We start from the raw sequence: 16,309 nt of genomic DNA, 5'->3' as shown, positions 1-16,309 counted from the left end.
GAGTCCAGAGACCTGCTGTAGGGCCTCACCCCTCGGGGATGAGAGACCGTTCAGACCGCCCAATCCCGCGGGCCCTACCGCAGAGCCTCTCGGGAGTTACGTGTTCCTGGCCTGTCCAATGGGAGCGCGGAGCGGCCGAGCCGCTCCTCGAGGCCAATGGCAGAGAGCCTTAGGTGTTGCTGGGCGGGGCCGGGCGCCCTCGTCCCGCACTGGCCGCGCTCTGCGCGTGCGCTCTTTCCGCGCCTCCTGCCGCGCACGCGCGCTCTGGAAGCCGGCCAGCGAGGGCGCGCGGGGCGGCGGCGACGCGGCAGGCGCCGCCCGCTCTCGTGCCCGCGCCTCTCGGTGCGGAGCCGCCGGAGCCGCGCCCCTACTCCGCTGCCTGCGGGCCGCCGGCCGAGGGGAGCCACGTAGCCGCCGCCCGGCCCGCCGGCTCCCGCGCCATGAGCGACCGAGCGGGCCCGCTCGAGGCGGTGCCGCTGCCTGCCGAGGTGCGGGAGGGCTTGGCGGAGCTGGAGCTGGAGCTGTCGGAAGGTGAGCCGCGGCCCCGCGCACTCCCGCCGGCCCTCAGGCTCGCTCCTCCGCCCCGCGCGGGATGCGCCCAGCGGCCTCCCTGCCCGGTCCGGCCCGCCCGCGGCCCCGCGCCAGTGGAGCGCGCTCCCCGCCCGGGGTCGTCTGAGACCCGCCCGAGTGACCGGCCTTGCGGCTCCGAGGCCTGCGGGGCCCCGCGGGCTGTGGTCTTGGTCGCGACATCGTGGCCCGGCCGCTCCGGGGGCTTCGGCCCTGAGGGTCTCCCGGCTGTTGTCGCCGGTGCCCTCCTGCTCCCGGGGGAGTCGCGGCCCTGCAGGGGAAGCCCCGTGTATGCGACTGCAGAGACGGCAGTGCCCATTCTGCCTCGGAACCCGCTGTCGCTTGGTGCCGGTCTCGGGGCTGCGGGGCCGCCGGCGGTGTTCGGGGCTGCGGGGGGAGGGCGGCTGGCCGTCTGGGGACGGTCTCGTGGAGCATCCCTTAGGCACACACAGCCCCCCCTCACTTGGGTCACTTCACTTTCTGCTGGGATGTTTCGTCGGGGTGGGGCTGGGACTTCTGAGTCAGCCATCTGATGATTGTGCACTTAAATTTACCAGCACTCAAGGTTTAAACACTGCTCAGTAACACTGGTAAGTGGAAGTGCTGTGAGAAATTCGTGGTGCGTTTGAGAGTTCTTGGTGCTTACAGACCTCTGAAGAAATGGATCTGACAGGAACTTCTCTCCTGAGTTTGCTGTAGCTCTTCCTCTGGGAGGTTATACATGACCACTTTTTCAGTTAGTGTTTTGCAGATTGCCCCAAATTCCTGCTCCAAAGTATTTGTTATTTAACTCCTTGCTTTGTAATTTATGTTTGAGAGCCTTCCCATAGTTGCAGGTTAAATAAGATTACATTCTTTCCTCCCAAAACATAATTTTGTGGCAGAACTTAAAGTTAGAAGTTCTAACTTTAAGTTCATTTCAACAAAAGAAATGCTGCTTGTTTATTGGATTTGTTTATAGCGTTGTCATCTAGTTATTTGTAGAGGATATATAGAAAAGAGAAGGGTAATATCATGTGTAAGTGCAGTGGGACTGGAAGTGTAGCTTAATCTGCAGACACAGTGCTGGGGCAGCAAAGGAGGCAACCACAACTGATTATAGTACAGTATTTTGGTGCCTTTGGTGCTGTACTGCTCTAAAAAATGTGGGTGATATTATATGGTTTGCACTTTGTTTTAGTAGCTGCAGTAGTTAGAGAGGAAATCTTAACACAATAGGCTACTATTGTTCCATTCTGGTTTCTTTATTCTGATTAATAGCTCTGTTCCAAAGTTTTAACAGTCCATTTCTTGTTTCCTACATTCTGATAATGCTGGAGCACCAGCCAGATGGAGTCTAAGTAAAGGGAGAGTGTTTCGTTTTTGGAGTTTTTTTTTTTTTTTTCTTGGTGGTGGGGTTGGTGTGGCAGGTTGGGTGGGGGGATGTCTAAACTTACTCCTGGCTTTGGACCCAGGGATCACTTCTGGCAGGGCTCTTGGAGACCATATAGGATTCCAGCCTGGGTTAGCAACGTGTAAGACAAGCCACCTTACCCACTGTACTATCACTTAGCCCCAGGAAGGGACTTCTTTCACAGTCTTTTCCCTCTTTAAGTGGCTTTAATTTCTAAAATGTGTAATATGTTTCTTACACTTAGAAATAATAGTTACCAGTACTATAATGCCATAACAGACAATACTATAAAACACAAATATTTGTGTATTTTCTAGGTATTTTGTTTTAAAGTTCTCCTGTCTGAGTTATAGCCATCTGTCAGTACTTGAACCAATGCCCTTCCTTTGGAATTCTCACTACTAAATGTTTTGATGGGTTTTTTTGTGGGGGAGTGAGGCTATGCCAAACTATGTTCAGAGTTTACATTTATAGGCAAGTTGCTTACCCCTTGTACTACTTCTCCAGCCCCAGTAATGTTTTGGCTCTCAAAGGTCATCTCTATTTTAATACTGAACATTGATCATAAAGCTTTGCATAGTGTGGTACTTTAAAAAAAGAAATGTATGAAGAGTTCAGAGAAATTAAACAGTTCAGAGGAAGTGTAGGATGAAGTGAGTTTCTTCCTTTATTTGGCTTCTCCCTAGAGGTGACCTCTGTTATTCATTTCTTGTGTTTCTTTCTAAAAGTTATTTGCAGTGGGCCCCAAACAGCTTTGAAACCCTTTTGGGGGACTTAGGGAAGACTATCTTCATCATCATAATAAGATGTCATTTCTGTGTTTCCTGGCTTAACATTTGTAGCAAAGTTGTGAAAAACTGCTAGTGAGGTATCACAGATAGAGGCCAGGACACCTCACATCCCAGATCCATTATGATTTTTAATGTGGTTAATGTGTGATAAAAAGAGCATGTCAGTGTAGCTTTCCATGAAGAAGGAAAGGGAGTTTTTTTTAAAGTTTAATCCCTGAAGGCTTTATTTCAGGTAGTCAATTGGGAAGATTGTGAGTGCCCATAGGTATTTCTGAAACTATTGTGGTTTAGACATAGATATTTATTCACATTTTCTGGAAAACAAATGAAGGCGAATAGCTGTTAGTATTTATGGCCAGTGATAATATTTGGGCTCTCAAGCAAAAATTCTCTATATCACTGTATCGCTGTCATTCCATTGTTTGTCGATTCACTTGAATGGGCACCAGTAACGTCTCTATTCCTCCCAGCCCTGAGATTTTAGCAGCCTCTCCTTACTTGTCTTTCCCAACAATTGAAGGCTCTTTCAGGGTCAGGGGAATGAGACCTATCGTTATTGTTTTTGGCATATCGAATATGCCACGGGTAGCTTGCCGGGCTCTCCAAGAGGTATGTGTGTGTATATATATACATGTATCTCTCTCTCTCTCTCTCTCTCTCTCTCTCTATATATATATATATATATATATATATATATATATACACACACACTCTCTGTGATTTGTCTCTCTCTCTCTCTCTCTCTCTCTATATATATATATATATACACACACACTACTCTCTGTGATTTGTTGCCTACTGTCTGAACCCCATCAAATATGGTTTGGTAATTATGGAAAATGGGTAGGAAGTGTCTTTTTTTTTTTTTTTTTTGCATTTTGGGTCACACCCAGCGATGCTCAGGGGTCACTCCTGGTTCTGCACTCAGGAATTACCCCTGGCCATGCTCAGGGGACCATATGGGATGCTGGGAATCAAACCCTGATCGCCCTACGCACTGTGCTATCACTCCAGCCCTGGAAGTGTCTTATAATGTGTCCGGAAAGCGGCCTGGAGCGTGGTGGCAGTTGGTAGTGGAGGTGGGCTGCTGGGGCTGGGTCCCTTGGGGCGGGGAGGGTTCTCACCCGCCCCGCTCTGGGGCATCCTGAGTGAAAACAGCCTGGCTTGGAGAAAAAATTAAAGGAAAAAAAAACCTTACCACTGTGAGGTGATGGCTTAATTGATACTTAGACTTTTGAATTATTTGAATTTTTTCCTTTTAATAATTGTTAATAGTTTAAGTAGCATGGTTACAATGATGTTAATGTTTACTGTATTGAATATTGATGTACAAAGTTATTGCACCCACCACCATCAAAGTCCCGAGGACCCTTCACTACTCTCCTTATGTCACTTCTAGTCTGCCTTTCCTTCCCTCTTTCCCCTTCCTCCACTGCAGGTAAATCTGAGTTTTGTAATTCAAGACCAAGACTTTGTCATTATTCATACATAGAAGAAAACTCTTGTTTTCTTTCTCTGTATACCACAGGTGAGTGAGATAATTTAGTATATGACTTTTCCCCTCTGACTTATTTCATTTGACCCGATTCCCTATAATTCCATTCGCACTGCAGCAAATGCATGATTTTGTCTCTTCTTACAACAGCATAGTATTTCTGTGAGGCCAGACACTAAACAAGACTATAAAATAAGGTGCCTATACTCACCAAATTGGGGGAGAGATGCGGTGTCTGCAGACATAATGGACTGAGCATGTGCTTTTCCTGTAGGAGACCTGGGTTTGATCCTACCCCTTCATGGTTCCTAAGCATGACTGGAGATGACGATTGAACATAGAAACAAGAATAACCCCACGAGGCAACCAATTTTAGAAGGAAATATGCATTTGATTTTACATACATATATATATATATACACACACACACACACACACACATATACATACATAAAAAAAAGCACACAAACTCAACCTTTAAGAACATGTTAGTGATTTTTTTTATAGAAAGGCTTAATGGCCCCTGGGTGAAATACAACAATCTCCACACTCTTTCCTCTAAGGATATTTTTTGTAGCATTTTCAGCAGTTTTTCATAACAAAAAATACTGTACCACTCTCATTGTACCACTGTCATCCCGTTGTTCATCGATTTGCTTGAGTGGGTACCAGTACATCTCCATTGTGAGACTTGTTGTTACTGTTTTTGACATATCGAATATGCCACGGGTAGCTTACCAGGCCCTGCCGTGCAGGCGGAATACTCTCGGTAGCTTGCCAGGCTCTCCGAGAGGGATGGAGGAATCAAACCCAGGTTGGCTGTGTGCAAGGCAAACACCCTACCTGGTTCTGCTTTGGGGCAGGGATTTGGATTTGAGATGGAAAATCCAAAGTATGGTGGTGGGAAGGTGTAATGGTGACGGGATTGGTGTTTGAACATTAAATGTAATGAAATATTGTGAACTACTTTATAAAATAAAAAAATAAAGAATACCCCCCATGTACTGACAGCTATGGCCCCAAGTCCCAGATTTTGGTATGGAAAACCTAATTAGGGTTAAGGTTAGGGAGATTGGTCTACACCTGGCTCTATTCTCAGGGATCACCCTGGAAATGTATTACTTTTTAATAACAAATATATTAGCAGGACCAGAGAGACAGTACAGCAGATAAACTCACCAACCTTGCACATGGCTGAACTGCATTCAGTTCCTGCCACCACTTATGATCACCCCAGCGCCAACAGGAGTGATCCCTAAGAACTAGGTGTGTCCCCCAAACCAAAAGTGCATATATAAACAGAGTAGGTCTTAAAACTTTTCAATCGAATTTAGTTGTTTTGCATTTCAGTTTGTAGTATTTTTGTTGCTGTTTCCCCCACCCATCCACCCACCACCACCAGGGCCAGGAGTTCCATACCTGGCAGTGCTCAGGACTTACTCCTGACTTTGTATGAATCATTTCTGTTGGGCTTGGGAGACCATGTAAGGTGCTGGGGATCAAATCTGGGTTGGTCCTATGTAAGGTAAATGCCCTACCTGCTGCAGTATTGCTTCAAGCCTGTGTAGTTTCTAGTATGGTAAACATTGATAGATATAACTCATAAACAAGTCTTTGGGATCCTAAATAAATCTACTTTGTTTTGGGAGCCATACCCAGCAGTCACTCTGGGCAGTGCTTGGTGTGGGCATCAGGCATTGCTGGAGATCAAACCTGGAACTTCCCAGTTATCTTCCTGCTCCCCAGTAACTTTTTTTTTTTTTTCATTATTACCCATCCTTCATCCCTTGTTGTGATTCTGATTACCCCAGTCAGAGGAGGCCAGAGGCCCACTCCTGGCGGTACTTGGCCTGGCTGAGTGAGCTGGAGTGCTCAACTGCTCAGATGAGAGACAGTGTCACAGATTTAATTTGGGACCTTCTTTTCCTCTTATACCATAGAGCTCTGGAGGAGCCCGGGTGAGCTTTTGAAGAAGGAGGGCCTTGGAGTTCCTTTCAGTCCTTTGGAAAGTGGCCTGATTTCCAGCAATTGAAACATTTATTCCTACAATTGAAACATTTATTCTGAGCTTGTCTCTGTAGTGCATATTCCTCCATAGTATTTATCTGTGCCTGATGTTTTAACAGAACCAACATTAGACACCCCTTCGTGTACTGTCTTATGTGCTCCTTCTCCTTAATGGGGTGCAGAACAGCCTAGCAATCTTGATTAGCATTTTCCAAAGCTAATTGTTTTGACAGGTGCTCCTGAGTTCGCATACCCTTAACCTGCCTTTCAGTAGCCTCTGTCAACCTCTCTATAAAGTCTGCATAGGAAAAAAAAAAGAATAAAGTCTGCATAGGGTTCTGAGGCTCCCTGAACAGTTTTTGTATAGCTTCCTTTACATTCAGCATCTGCATCAATATATTATCCAACATAGGGATTGGAAAGATAGTATAGTGGATAGGGCGCTTGCTTGCCTTGCACACAGCTGACCTGGGTTTGGTCCCTAGCATCCCATATGGTCCCCCAAGGATTGACAGTAGTGATCCCGGAGTGCAGAGCCAAGAGTAAGCCCTGAGCACAGCTCGGTGTAGCCCCCAAAACAAATGAAACATAAACAAGCAAAAATAGCAAAGCTGAAGGATTTAACGTTAATGTATACAAATACATTAGTTTCCTCTAAAAATTAGCAGCGAATAAATGAGAATTGAAATTAAAAACAGTGCCATTCACTTTAAAACGTTCATTTCATACCCAAATGAAATTCTTGGGTATGAGGACAGAAGATCTGGAAAGGCCAACATAATATTGAAAAAAAAAGCAAAGTTGGAAGCACTAACATTTCACCGCTTCGGGACTTTCTATATAACTACAGTATTTGAGACCATAGGAGTAGTGATAATAGAAGAGAAAAATAATAGGTCAGGAAAACAGAATAGAGGTTTCAAAAATAAATCCACATAAATATACTCAACTGAGTCCTTGTCAACACGAACTTGGCCATGAGCATTGATTCATTTGAATGCCTAACAACCCGAACCGGACGATTACCCTTGAATAGATGTGGCTCACTGCCAGCAGTTTCTGTCTTCGTCGTCTATGCACCAACATCCAACTATGATGAAGAAATTGACAAGTTCTACGTGGAGCTGGAGAAGTTCTATAAAGAAGACCACACCTTCTACAAGATCATTGTCGGTGATTTTAATGCAAAGATAGGACCGAGACGGTCGCCCGAAGAACTCCATGTTGGGTCTCATGGCCTAGAATGGAACGAACAGGGTGAGAGACTGACTGAGTTCATGTTGACCAAGACCATCCATGGTAACTCACAATTCCAGAAGGCCGAATCTAAACGTTGGACATGGGAGTTTCCTGGTGGACAGTTCCACAGCGAAATTGACCACATCATATTCAATTGAAGGTTTTGCCTGACTGATGTCACTGTTGTGCCAAAATTCCAGATGGGATCAGACCACCATCTCCTTCGTGCAAAATTCTACTTCACAGAGCGGGGAAGAAAGGACTGCAAAGTTTTAAGTTTAAGAAGAGAACTCCCAGAATGACCACCAACTGGGAGCTCTTTGGCACTATTGTGGCAATGTGGGAAGATGCCATCATTGACAACATCAACAAGGAATACGATCAACTGGTTCAGCACCTCCATGATTGCACGAAAACTGCCGAGAGTGAGAAGACCACAAACAGACGCCTGTCTTCAGAAACTCTCAAGCTCATTCAGCAACATGGTTTGGCACGAGCCTCAGACAACCACAGGCTAACATCCGAGCTTGCAAAGCTGTGCAGAGAAGCAATAAAGGAAGACCTCAAAGAGAGAAGAGCAGCAGTGTTGGCCGATGTGGCAGAAGCCAGGAAAAGTATTTGCAACACTCGCCTGTCCAACCACAAGACCAAGATGACTGCCCTCTGACGTCCCGATGGATCTATCACATCTTTCAGAAAGGCAATGGAGAGGATTATATACGACTTCTACTCAGATCTCTTCGACAGCCACGTCCACCTTCCACATACCAAATTCCACAGGATGGATATGTTGTTCCCAGCGTCTTCCTTTCTGAAATCCGACATGCCATTTTGTAGGTAAATAACGAGTACAGCATTTGGTCCAGACAAGGTCATACCAGAACACCTGAAGAATCTGCTGCCAGTACTCGTCAATACACTGGCTTGGTTCTTCACACGCTACCTGTCTGAATGCAAGTTTCCGTCCCAATGGAAAACCAGCAGGACCCTACTGTTATACAAGAAGGGAGACATCCAGGACATCGGCAGCTATCGCCCAATCTGCCTGTTATCCATCGTCTACAAGTTGTTTGCTCGAGTCATCCTGAATAGAATAGGCAGAACACTAAAGGACAACCATGCAAGCAAGCCGGGTTCTGAAAAGGATTCAGCACGATCGACCATATCCACATGGTGACCAAACTCATTGAAATTTCACGAGAGTTCAAGATGCCATTCTGTCTAACGTTCATCGATTTAAAGAAGACCTTTGATTCTGTTGAGATTAAAGCGGTCATCGAAGTCCTAGCCAGACAGGGCGTTTAAACTCAGTACATCAGGATCCTCCTCAAGCTGTATTACTAATTGACCACCAGGATCTCACCATTCTACAAGGAAGTGATCATCAACTTAAAGAGAGGGGTTCGGCAGGGTGATACCATTTCACCGAAACTTTTCAGTGCCACCCTCAACAACATCATGTGATGGCTGGAATGGGAAGGAATGGGAGGGAAGATAGATGGTAGGCAACTACACCACCTCCACTTTGCTGATGACATTGTTCTCATAACACCAAACATTAGCCAAACGGCACAAATGCTGGATGACTTAGACTGTGAGTGTGGAAAGGTTGAGTCTCAGCAAAACGATGTTTACGAAAAATGAACTAGTCCCTGATGTTCCATTTATTCTCAATGGAACGAACATCTCCGAATGCAGCAGCTATGTGTACCCGGGTTGAGAACGCAACATGAGGAACGACTTGGCGCGAGAACTGCGCAGGAGGAAGAGAGCTGCATGGGACCCCTTCAAGAATGTTGAAGAAGTAGCTAAGAGGATGAAGAACTTCCGGCTCGGGGCACATCTTTTCAACTTCACCGTTCTTCCTGCACTAACATATGCCTCAGAGACCTGGACCCTATAAAAACAGGATGAGAATACTATTTGGGTATCCCAAAGAGGAATTGAAAGAGCTATGCTGGGAGTATCATGTTTCACTCAAGTGAGAGAAGGAATCCAGAGATCCGACCTCCATTGAGGGTCAAGAATCAGGGACGATGTGTCGTTTGCCAAGGCATCAAAAATCAGATGGACTGGACACGTAATGCAATTCAGAGACAACCGCTGGACTAGAGCTGTCACTGATTGGATTCCACAGGATGTCAAAAGACCAAGTGGCCGCCCACCAATGAGATGTTCAGACTTCTTCGTCAAAACCCTGAATGAACGATTTAAGGCTCTTCCTGTTCCTGGAGCAAGCAGATATCATTGGGCTACACTAGCACGCGACAGGGACAAATGGAGACGTTACTGGTGCCCACTTTAGCAAATCGAGGATCAATGGGATGACGAGTGACATTTGACATAGGAGAAATACGGAACTGGAACTGAATGACCAAATGCAAAGGGAAGAAACAGGGCTGAAGAGAGAGCTCAGTGTAAGCATACACAAGGTCCAAGTTTACTCACCACCACATGGTCCCTGAGCACCGTCAGGAGTGACCCCTCAGCCCAAGACCACAGTGTTACTCCAAAAGGCATAAAAAGAAAAAGACAAAACCTGGACACAGACCTTACATTGTTCTCAGAAATTAATACTGGATTGTAAGTCTGTGTAAAAAGCAAAATTCTGATATTCTGATATTATTTCTAGAAAGTAATAGAGAAGAAATCTTAGATGACTTTGGGTTTTATATATATATATATATACATATATATATATATATATATATATATATATATATTTGCTTTGTGCTGCCAGAGCTCAAACACCGGGCTTCACACTTTCATGCTTGCTCTCCACCTCTGAGCTATACCCTTGGCTTATCAGTATTCTTTTAGGTATTACAACAAAGGCAAGGGCTTGAGGGGGCATTTGCTTTGCACATAGTCATCCTGGGTTTATTTCTCAGCTCCACATATTGTCCCCAGCACTGCCCGAAGTTATCTCTAAGCTCCAGAAGTAATCTCTGAGCACTGCCACGTCAGGCCCCAAAGCCAAAAAAATACTAAAAAAAAAGCAAACTCCATGAGAGAACTGATAAGCTAGACTTCAAAAAAATTAAAAGCTGGTGCTCTGTAAACAACTGTTAGAATGAGAAGACTGGCTGTATACTGGAAAAAAATATTTGAAAGAGACACATGATAAAGGACTGTTATAGAAAATATACAAAGAGCTCTTCAGTCTCAACAGTAGGAATCCAAAGGGATAAGGCACTTAGCTTGCCTTGTTGAACTGACTCTGGTTCAACCGTCTGGATCACATGTGGTCTTTGAGCACTGCTAGGAGTGACCCCTGAGCACAGGTGGGTGTGACCTGTGGCCTGTGACTATTAACCATAACTAAATGCAACTTGTCACTTGTCATCCCGTTGATCTTCGATTTGCTTGAGTGGGTACCAGTAACGTCTCCATTTGTCCCTGTCGCATGCTAGTGTACCCCAATGGTATCTGCTCGCTCCAGGAACACGAAGAGCCTCAAACCGTTCATTCAGGGTTTTGAGGAAGAAGTCTGACCATCTTGTAGGTGGAATCCATTCGGTAACAGCTCTAGTCCAGCGGTTGTCTCTGAATTGCATTACATGTCCAGCCCATCTGATTTTTTTTTGGGGGGGTCACACCGGGCAATGCACAGGGGTTACTCCTGGCTCTGCACTTGGGAATTACTCATGGTGGTGCTCAGGGGACCACATGGGATGCTGGGATTCACACCCACCCAGCGATGCACAGGGGTCACTCCTGGCTTATGTACTCAGGAATTACACCTGGCAGTGCTCAGGGAACTATATGGGATGCTGGGGTTCAAACCCGGGTCGGTCTCGTGTAAGGCAAGCGCCCTGCCCGCTGTGCTATCACTCCAGCCCCCATAAATAAATCTTGAAGGAGATCAAAAGCTGCAGTTAATCTTGGACCCGCATAAGGCTGAGTAGACTAGGGTAAATTATGTGGTCATCCTGCTGCCCACCCAAGCAGAGCCCCTGGTAGCCACTTGCTTCCATAATGCAAAGTTGCTGCCATGTCTCTCTCTGGACTCTACTATCTCAGGATGGACCTCACAGATATAATCTGCTGAAAATTTGAACATACAGATTTTGTGACTGAAACCTCCAGGCTTTCTCAGGGTTAGGATGGACTACGTCCCCTCACCTCCCTCTACTTCTGGAAGCCTTGGCAGTCACGTCCACACAGCAAGGCTGCTACTCAGTTAAAAAAGCTACTCCAGCCTTACCTTCCAGATAAAAATACTGAATGGCCTGAACAAACACAAAGACCTCTTAGTACCTGTATTGCAAACCATAATGCACCAAAGAAGAGAGAGAAAGAAGAAAAGTGCCTTCCATAGAGGCAGCTTGACGTGTGTGTGTGTGTATGGGGGGGGGGGCCTTGGAGAATGGTAGGAGGAAAATGGGAACTTTGGTGGTGGGAAATGTACACTGGTGGAGGGATGGGTGTTGGATCGTTGTATGACTGGAACCCAATCATGAAAAGCTTTGTAATGGTATATCTAATGGGAATGACTCAGCTGTGTGGCATTCAGGGAACTCTGAAAATACAGTCGAAAGCAGGTAAAAGATGGGGAGGCAGAGATGAACAGGCAAGGCACAGGGACCTTTAGCAGTGGGACACTGGAAGCTATCACATGATGGATATATGTAATCATGCATCTGTCCCCACCACAGACTCTATCTCAGATTGGACCCTGAAGTGAACTGTGGACTTGACATGATGGTGCTTTGTCTGTGGGTCCATGAAGTGCTGTGGCCCCTCTGTTGGAAAGAGTGCATGTGTTTGGGCGGGGCTATCTAGGAAATCTCTGTACCTTCCATTTTCTTGTGAATTTTTTTTTCTTATGTGTCACACCCGGCGATGCTCAGGGGTTACTACTGTTTCATGCAATAGTACAGCGGGTAGAGCATTTGCCTTGCATGCGGCTGACCCGGGTTCAATCCCCGGCATCCCATATGGTCCCCCAAGCACCGCCAGGAGTAATTTCTGAGTGCAGAGCCAGGAGTAACCCCTGAGCATTGCTAGGTGTGACCAAAAAAGAAAAAAACAAAAAACAAAAACGGTGCCTTAAAGGTAAAATAAATCAAGTCAAAGGAAAAAATACAACTTTCTGGAAAATCTATAAGCCCAGATGGTTTTACTGACAAATTTTATCAAACATTTCAAAAAGAAATAGCACCAGTGTTATGCATTCTTTTTCATCTATGGTTTAACTTTTGGAAAATTTTTTAAATTTCATAAAAAGTTGCAAAAATAGTTCATAGAGCCTTTTGGCTGCTGCATGAGCATGATCCTGGAGGCCAACTGAACTAATTTGGACACTAGCAGCTTGCAGAGAGGCCTGTGGACTGTGAGCTGAGCCACTGCCCCATGTGGCGCCAGCGGGGAAGGGTTTCTCTCTCCAGGTTTTTCCATCTTATGAGCACCACAAAAGGGAAGTAAAAGCTTGCAGGGATGCAGTTTCTGGCAGAATGTTCCCAGGACTTTATACAGAAATCCAAAACTTAACTTTTGGATTAACTTAACTTTTTAATTGCCAGCAATGTGAAACGGTTCCTTTTTAGCAGGTCTGACTTTGTGGGGGAAACTCCAAACAATAACAGTGAGTTTTTTGTTGAAATATTGAAGGTAATCAAAGTAGCAGCCATTTCTCTAGACTGTGAACTAAGCCATAGCCCCACGCCGCCCAAGGAGAGGAAATATCCCTCTTTCCTGGTTGTTTCCCATTTTTGGGGAGAAACGCAGCATGGCGTCCACCATATTATGAGGTCTATCAAGCAGGTACGAACTGGGTGGCACAGGAAGGGGGAAGTGAAAAAAAAAGAGTTATGTACTTGGAGCAGTGAGGCTTCATATCTCTTTATTCTAAGCAATGGAAAACTAATTATCAAATGCTTCCTTGGTAGTAGGGGTGTCTTTTTTGGGGGGAAACTCCAACAACAATAGTGAGTTTTGTGTTGAAATATGGAATGTAATCAAGGTAAAGAGAAAATGAAGTGAAATTTATCAGTTACGCAGGTGGGGGTGGGAGGTATACTGGGGTTTTGGTGGTGGAATATGGGCATTGGTGAAGGGATGGGTGTTTGTGTATTGTATAACTGAGACATAAGCCTGAGAACTTTGTAACTTTCCACATGGTGATTCAATAAAATAAAACACACACACACAAATAGTTCATAGAATTTGTGTAGCTTCCTGTGGTAACATTATTTAACTGTAGAAAATTATCAAACCATCTACTGTGGTTTTGTTTTTTTTTTTTTTTGATGGCGCCTCATAGCTTTTAAAATATTTTAGGGAGCTCCAACACTCCAAGAATTTCTCCAAGCATACTGCCGTGGACTATCACGAGTGGCAGCTGCAGAGAAGTAGCCCCATGCATTTATCAGTCACTGACTTGCTCTACCCTTAAGTACTCTGGAGAGCTGGACCTGAAAAATAGCACTCAGGAACCACAGCGCACTTTTTCATGGACTTAACAAAAAAGGATTATATAATGACTAAAAAAAAGTTAGAGCTTAAATGTATGACATCAGAAATGACGCCTGCTCACATCATCCAAAATCAAACAAATCACTCCATGGAGAACTACTAATAATTTTGGGGGCATTATTTCAGATGTTTTCTATACATACTAAAATATACCACCTACATGCATGTAAATACTCAGTAGGAGTTAAGAATTTGTGTGATACCTTTGCTTCGAAAATAACCAAATTTTTTGGTTAAGGATTTAACCAATCATTTTGAGTCTGGATTCTATTTTGGGTTTATTTAATTACTTTATTTTTACCTGACTCTGGATAGAAGCTTACTTTCAGTTTATGGTATTGAGTCAGTACTTGGCAGATGTAATATGGTAATAGACAATGGAAATGGATAGCCGGTCAGTTGGCTCAGTAAAAAGAAATGAGATACCTTTTTGGATACTAGAAGCATCAAAGAATGAGTGAGCATGTTTCATTTGTAAATGCTAATTGAGCACTGGTAGCATCTAAACACCCATTTGAAATGGGTTTCAGGAGCTGTTTCTAGGACATCAATACTTAATCTTTTTAATAGTACTGTACTGTTGTCTTGTTGTTCATCAATTTGCTCGAGCAGGCACCAGTAACGTCTCCATTGTGAGACTTGTTACTGTTTTTGGCATGTTGAATGCACCATGGGTAGCTTGCCAGGCTCTGCTGTATGGGGGGGATACTCTCAGTAGCTTGCCGGGCTCTCCGAGAGGGATGGAGGAATCGAACCTGGGTTGGCCGCATGCAAGGCAAATGCCCTACCCGCTGTGCTGTCGCTCCCCAAACAATGTTTTGCTTTCATTTTATTTTGTTGTGGTTTATGTTTTTGTTTTGGGGCTTCACCCAGCAGTGCTCAGGGCTTAATGCTGGCTATGCACTCAGGAATTATTCATGGTGGTGCTTGCTTAGGGAACCATGTGGGATCAGGGGATTGTGTGGGTCCTGGGGGTTTCCAGATCCACCATGTGCAAGGCTAGTACCCTACCTGCTGTACTATTTCTCCAGCCTCTTGTTTTGCTTTCAAATAATGACAGTGTTTCATTTTAAATGTTTCTTAATTACATGTATTTTTACATAACAGAGAAAGCAATTTTCTTTTAGTAGATCCGTCTTTAAAATTGTGTGTCTTAAAGTTGTTCCCTGCTTGAAACTGTGTAAGGAGAACTATGTAGTCATATGTCTCTTGCAGAGATTGGGTTAGAATTACCCAAAGGATCACTGCAATCAAAGTGATGAATCTAACCAGGTGTGGCCATCACTTTGTGAATGGCAGATGTTAAAAATGGCCTATCATACTCCTCCTGTTTCGGGAGTCCAGCCTTTGCTTGTTGGAACCCTGGTTTTGATCCCTAACACTGCCTAGTCCTCTAACACTAGGTCAGGACTAGCCCACAAGTAAGTTTGGGTGTGACCTGGAAACAAAACACAAGAAAAAAGTGACCCCAAAATAGAGTGCTTAGTGGAGAAAAATAAAGTACTGATAATAATGTAGTTTCATCAGATAAACTTAAAACATATGGTCACAGAGCATTATTCTACATTTTGCAGAGCATACTGAATTTAGAACACACTCTTAGTAGAACCATTCTTTTCATGGGCATAGTGGAAAATAAGGTGGGGAGAGGGATCAATGAGGGAAAGCTCAGATGAAAGAAACAGGATTTTGCTTTGTGTGTGGAGGGGAGGGGTGGGAGTGGTGAATCTGTGAGTATCCTCAAAGAAGAGACAATAGAGTGTATCAGCTTTGGGGGTGGGGGGTGGTGTGATAGTTCCTTCTGGGCCTAGAACACCCCTACCTTGCAGTCTGCACCTGGTCTTCCTTGACTCAGATTCATCTTCCCTGGGTGGCATTGTAATGCCTACCCAAAAGTTCTCAGGGAGGCTTGTTTTAGGATCTGCCAGACATTCAGGGGTTGGCTCTTTACACATCAGATGAGCAGGTCATTCAGTCTTGTTTATCTAAAGGAAACACTTAGCAAAAGCTGTCCTGTTTGGCTTGTTTATTGGTGGACCAGGGGGTGGAAAGTGAGGAGGGCTTGGCAGCAAGTTGGTTATGAACTTTCTGTTGAATAGAAGAGTTTATGCTAGGCTGGAGCAATAGTAGAGTGGGCAGGATAGGATGCTTGTCTTGCGTGTGGCCAACATGGGTCTGATCCCTGGCACCTCATATAGCCCTCTGAGAACTGCCAGGATCAAGTCCTGAACACATTGCCAGAATTAACCCCTGAGTTTATTCAAGGAGCAAGCTACTAGTGTAAACCATGGTGTATATTGCTGGTTTAAAGTCTCCCATATAGGCCAAGTGTGGGGGTGG

The 16,309-nt window shown here is 44.9% G+C and overlaps 1 protein-coding gene across 9 annotated transcripts in view; it reads left to right on the top strand.

Moving 5' to 3' along the window:
- The first annotated feature begins 303 nt into the window (after positions 1-303).
- The window catches only part of DIP2A (disco interacting protein 2 homolog A), an 81,871-nt gene continuing 65,865 nt past the window's right edge, over positions 304-16,309 (top strand). For all 9 annotated transcript variants that reach the window (XR_008628497.1, XM_055126087.1, XM_055126086.1 and 6 more), the window contains exon 1: positions 304-531. Coding sequence is in view for 8 of the 9 variants with exons in the window: in XM_055126087.1 (XP_054982062.1) it covers positions 441-531 (91 nt within the window). In the remaining variant the exon portion in view is untranslated. The remainder of the gene's footprint in view (positions 532-16,309) is intronic.

The sequence above is a fragment of the Sorex araneus genome, chromosome 2 (genome assembly GCF_027595985.1).
Source record: "Sorex araneus isolate mSorAra2 chromosome 2, mSorAra2.pri, whole genome shotgun sequence".
NCBI lineage: Eukaryota > Metazoa > Chordata > Mammalia > Eulipotyphla > Soricidae > Sorex > Sorex araneus.
This window is presented reverse-complemented; position numbering and strand designations above follow the sequence as displayed.